The 5,440-nt window shown below is 46.7% G+C and overlaps 1 protein-coding gene across 9 annotated transcripts in view; it reads left to right on the top strand.

The window, feature by feature from the left end:
- Nucleotides 1-5,440, top strand: part of EHBP1 (EH domain binding protein 1) — a 310,384-nt gene that overhangs the window by 138,333 nt on the left and 166,611 nt on the right. For all 9 annotated transcript variants that reach the window (XM_006778555.2, XM_015557898.1, XM_015557897.1 and 6 more), the window contains one exon: nt 1,315-1,504. In XM_006778555.2, the coding sequence (XP_006778618.1) occupies nt 1,315-1,504 (190 nt within the window). The remainder of the gene's footprint in view (nt 1-1,314; nt 1,505-5,440) is intronic.

Genomic DNA, 5,440 nt, shown 5'->3' with positions numbered 1-5,440 from the left:
TATCAGACACTTAAAATAAATGTTTAAATTATTAATGACTCAAATCTCGGTACCTGAGGTATTATACACACAGTCATATGAAGAAATAAGCTTATTGAAATTAAAAATTCATGAAATTATATTATATTAGACATAGATGAAGAGAGAAAAAGTTAACTTGATTATAGATGTTAAGGGGTTATCCAGAATGTAGCACAGGAAGAACAAAAATTTGTAAAAATAATGAAGGAGAGAGATAGTTCAATATATCTAATAAGATTTTCTAAAGAGGAGAATAGAAAAAATAAGAGGCTACCAAAGAGATAATGGCTATCATTTTTCAAAAATAAGGCAGCACATGACTCTTCAGACTCAGGAAAGAGTCTGAAACAGGAAAATTTTTTTAAAAAATCACACCTGGACATAGCATGTAAAATTGCTCAAAACCAGAAATAAAGAGAAAATGTTAACAGCAAGAGGGACAAGATGACTTACAAAAGAACAATAATAAGCTGATAGTGGGTTAATATTTTTAAAATGCTGAGGTGATTTAAATGACAATTAGAATTCTCTACCCAGTTAATCTATCTCTGAGTTTATCATTTCAGGTTGAAATAAAGACATTTTTAACTCTTAGGAGAATTTACTACTAATAGAACCTCACTGAATAAACTTGTAAAAGATGTTCCCTAGTAAGAAAGGAATTTAACACAGAGAAGGGGATAAAATACAAGGGGGGAAAATGTTTGGTGTGGGGAGTATAAAAAAACAAACCATTATTTCCACATCTAATGTATTTTTCCTTGGGTGTGGATTATATGTAGGATTTACTATTATTAAAAACATTTCCCTAAGGGTCTAGATCAGTGGTTCTCAACCTGTGGGTCTCGACCCCTTTGATGGTTGAATGACCCTTTCATAGGGGTCGCCTAAGACCATCCTGCATATCAGACATCTACATTACGATTCATAACAGTAGCAACATTACAGTTAAGAAGTAGCAATGAAAATAATTTTATGGTTGGTTCACAACATGAGAAACTGTATTTAAAGGGCTAGAAGGTTAAGAACCACTGGTCTAGATGTAATAAGAGCTGAGTTCACCTTGAGTTACAAAAAATTAAAAAATACTTTTTAGAAGTGAAACATTTTATTAATGCTTAACAAAACACAAGATTAACAGTGACTGTTTCTAAACTGTAGTATCAGAAGTTTGAGGTTTTTTTCTTACTATTTTCAATATTTTCTAGTTTTATAAATGAACATATTTATTATTTTAGTTAGACATAAAATACTTCTAAAGAGACATTTAACAGTAATTCTTTTTTCATTTAGATCAAATCCTTTTTATGAACCTAAACCAACACCTCCTCCAAATAATTTGATAAATCCAATTCAAGAACTGGAAAGTGAAAAGAGAGTGAAAAGAAAAGCCCCAGCCCCACCAGTCATCTCACCAAAGATGGGAGGAGTAAACGAAAATACAGTTGTTTCTGCAGGAAAAGATCTCTCCACTTCTCCTAAGGTAGGGGTTTATTCTTAGTAAAACATGTGTTAACATTTGTGCTTTTCCCCATGCAATTTAATTAAAATTAAGAAAAGTCATTGTTAGCTATTTTTGATGATTTAAAAGTAAACTCCACCTAAGTTCGTTATACTGAAACAGGATTGTCTAGGAACCTATATGGGAAACTATATGTTTATAGTATAACTAGAGGCCCGGTGCATGAAATTGTGCACGGGCGGGGGTGCGGGCAGGGCAAGTCCCTCAGCCTGGCCTGTGCCCTCTCGCAATCCAGGACCCTTTGAGGGATGTCCGCCTGCCGGCTTAGGCCCGCTCCCGGTAAACTAGCAGTCGGACATCCCTCTCGCAGTCCGGGACCCCTCGTTTCTTACTGCCCGCCTGCTCACTGCTCCTTTCTGCTCGCCTCACTGCTCCTTAGCGCTTCCCGCCACCGCTGCTGTACTCACCGGCCATGAGCCTGGCTTCTGGCTGAGTGGCGCTACCCTATGGGGGCACACTGACCACCAGGGGCAGCTCCTGCATTGAGCATCTGCCCCCTGGTGGTCAGTGCTCATCATAGCAACTGGTTGTTCTGGTTGTTCCACTGTAAGGGTTGTTTAGGCTTTTATTATATAAACTGGTAGCCCGGTGCACAAAATTTGTGCACTTGGTGGGGGAGGGGGTCCCTCAGTTATTAAACATTTTACGGCAAAACATTGACCACATTGGTGGTGGTGGTGATTTGTCACCTTAAGGACTCTAGTTTTCCATTTATATGTTTAAGTATCAACCTTACGAGCTTAAAAATGTAAGCTTTTAACACTGCTCTCTCTGTTCTTTATCCGTCCGATGAAAAGTGGAGTTGGGTTGCAGCACAGGAGAGAAATTCAGAAGGGGAATATTGAAGTAATGACTACAGTAGGAGAAGAGGGAAACTGTTTCCCTGGCCACAGGCTCGGGGGCCCTGGACCACAGGGCTGGTAACTTCTCCGGGTGGCTGCAGCCTGGGACCTCTGGCCGGTAGCTTGTCCGTCTCCTGGGCTGCAGCCAGCCTCAGGCCCTGGCGCCAGGACCAAAGGTGGGCGGCTTCTTATGGGGGCTTCTTCTTCTGTGCTTCCAGGGAGAGCAGTCAGTTAAGTGTCATGCAAAAATAGGCATCACCAATTACAGAAGCCGGGTGTGGGGCAGGGAAGCCGAAGCCGGGGAAGCTGGCTGAGGTTGCTTCCCTGCCTAGCACCTGGCTTCTGTGATCACCACTGCACTGGGCTTCTGCGGTCACCCATTGCAGAAGCTGGGTGCGGGGCAAGGAAGCCCCGGTGGGTGATGCTGGCAGCAGCTGCTTCCCTGCCCCGCACCCAGCTTCTGCCATCCCAGATCGCAGAAGCTGGGTGCGGGGCAGGGAAGCAGCCGCCCCCAGCATCTCCGGCCGCGGCTTCCTTGCCCCGCACCAGTGACCACAGAAGCCGGGTGAGGGGGCGATCGCAGAAGCTGGGTGCGGGGCAGGGAAGCAGCCGCCCCCAGCATCTCCGGCCGCGGCTTCCTTGCCCCGCACCAGTGACCACAGAAGCCGGGTGAGGGGGCGATCGCAGAAGCTGGGTGCAGGGCAAGGAAGCCCCGGTGGGTGATGCTGGCAGCAGCTGCTTCCCTGCCCCGCACCCAGCTTCTGCCATCCCAGATCGCAGAAGCTGGGTGCAGGGCAAGGAAGCCCCGGCCGGGGACGCTGGGGGCGGCTGCTTCCCTGACCCATGCCCAGCTTCTGCGATCGCCCCTGCACCCGGCTTCGGCTTCTGTGGTCACAGATTGCAGAAGCCGGGTGCGGGGCAGGGAAGCCGCGGCCGGGGATGCTGGCAGCAGCTGCTTCCCTGACCTGCACCCAGCTTCTGAGGTCACAGATCGCAGAAGCCGGGTGCAGAGCAGGGAAGCCGTGGCCGGGGCGCTGGCGTAGGCTGCTTCCTTGCCCACGCACCTGGCTTCTGTGATCGCCCCTGCACTGGGCTTCTGCGGTCACGGATCAGGTGTGGGTCAGGGAAGCCGCAGCTGGGGACGCTGGCGGCGGACGCTTCCCTGACCTGCACCCGGCTTCTGCGGTCACTGATCACAGAAGCCAGGTTTGGGGCAGGGAAGCCATGGGCAGGGCACTGGCGGAGGCTGCTTCTCTGCCCCTCATCCAGCTTCTGCCCTCACAGAATGCAGAAGCCGGGTGGGGGGCAGGGAAGCCGCAGCTGGATACACTGGGGGCGGCTGCTTCCCTGCCCTTGCAACCGGCTTCTGTGATCACCCCTGCACTGGGCTTCTGCGGTGATCACCGATCGCAGAAGCCAGGGGCAGGGCAGGGAAGCCGGGTCGCTGGCGGCAGCCGCTTCCCTGCCCCTGCATCCAGCTTCTGCATTGCTGTCTGTGTCCGCTTCCCTGCCCCACCCCCCAGGCTTCTCCGATCACCCACTTGTAGCAGGGCAAAGGTGGCCTCCAGGACCGACCTTTGCCCTGCTCCCTGGCTCTTGCCTGCACCTGGGTTTCTGATCACTGTCTTCCATCCTTCCCTTTTCACATTCCATCATTTCGAGTATGCAAATTAGCTGCCATCTTTGTTGGCAGTTAACCTCCATCTTGGCTGGCAGTTAATTTGCATATCACCCTGATTAGCCAATGGGAAGGGTAGTGGTGTACACCAATTACCATGTTTCTCTTTTATTAGATAGGAAGGTACTTTCTCCCTTCCCCCAGCTGCCTGCTGCTACCACTGCCAGCCAGAGCCTGCATCCCTTCCTCTGGCTGGCCCTGCCCCCTGGTCAAACTCCCAGACGAACTCCAGGTCGAGAGGACAATTTGCATGCTATGCTTTTATTATATAGGATGGATTCAATAGTTTGGGTTAACTTTTGTTTTTTAAAAGCTATTTTGAAATCAGAGGCATTACAAGTATGTGGTTCGTGATTTAAACAAAGGATACCTAATGCCTCTAGCTAGGTGTGAAGGACAGCTTATACTGATACAGAAGGAGTAGAAGTCATCCTTTGAGAAATACCTTGGAAAGATTAAGGCTCAGTGCATAGAAAAGCTTTGTTGAAGAATTTCAATAGTGTCACTTTGATATATGTCAACTTATAATTTTGGCTTTATTGTCACTATTTTTTAAGTAAATTTTAATGCATAATGACTGTGGAAAGTTAACAGTATTAGAACAAAGCCCGAAGCTTTTATTTTATTTTTTATACGTTCTGGCTTTTTAAAAAAATATATTTTATTGATTTTTCACAGAGAGGAAGGGAGAGAGATAGTCAAAAACATCAATGAGAGAGAAACATCGATCAGCTGCCTCCTGCACATCTCCCACGGGAGATGTGCCCGCAACCCAGGTACATGCCCTTGACTGGAATCGAACCCGGGACCCTTCAGTCCGCAAGCCGACGCTCTATCCACTGAGCCAAACTGGTTTTGGCAAAGTCTGAAGCTTTTAAATGGTTTTTTTTGCAAATAGTATTATAGATTCCATATGTAAGGTAGAAATGTTGGATTTAGCAAGTGTTTTAGGGGGTAAATAGCTTGCTCATCTACTCATGGGTGTTTTGGTGTTGTTTTTGTTACCATATTACATTATGTAATTCTCATGGGTAGTTAAGGGAAAAATAAGATGATCTCAAACTCAGAGAGATAAAGTAAAGGTCACAGGTTCCCCAGCCAGGATTGGAACAGGCATTTTTATTAATTGTGTGATGTCTGGGTTCCTCCTCATGAGATGCCTAGGCTGCTGCTTTTCTCAAGGGCATCAGAGTTTTCTCTTGGATTTTTTTTTACTCTATTCAGTGGCTTTCATTAAATGCCAGTGGCTTTCATCAAATGAAATAGCTTGTTTGCCTGTATTTTCTTTTAATTAAATCTTTACTGTTCAGATTATTACAGTTGTTCCTCTTTTTCCCCCCCCCATAGCTCCCTTCCACCCGGTTCCCAACCCACCCT

This window comes from Myotis davidii, unplaced genomic scaffold (genome assembly GCF_000327345.1).
Source record: "Myotis davidii unplaced genomic scaffold, ASM32734v1 scaffold6, whole genome shotgun sequence".
Taxonomy (NCBI): domain Eukaryota; kingdom Metazoa; phylum Chordata; class Mammalia; order Chiroptera; family Vespertilionidae; genus Myotis; species Myotis davidii.
This window is presented reverse-complemented; position numbering and strand designations above follow the sequence as displayed.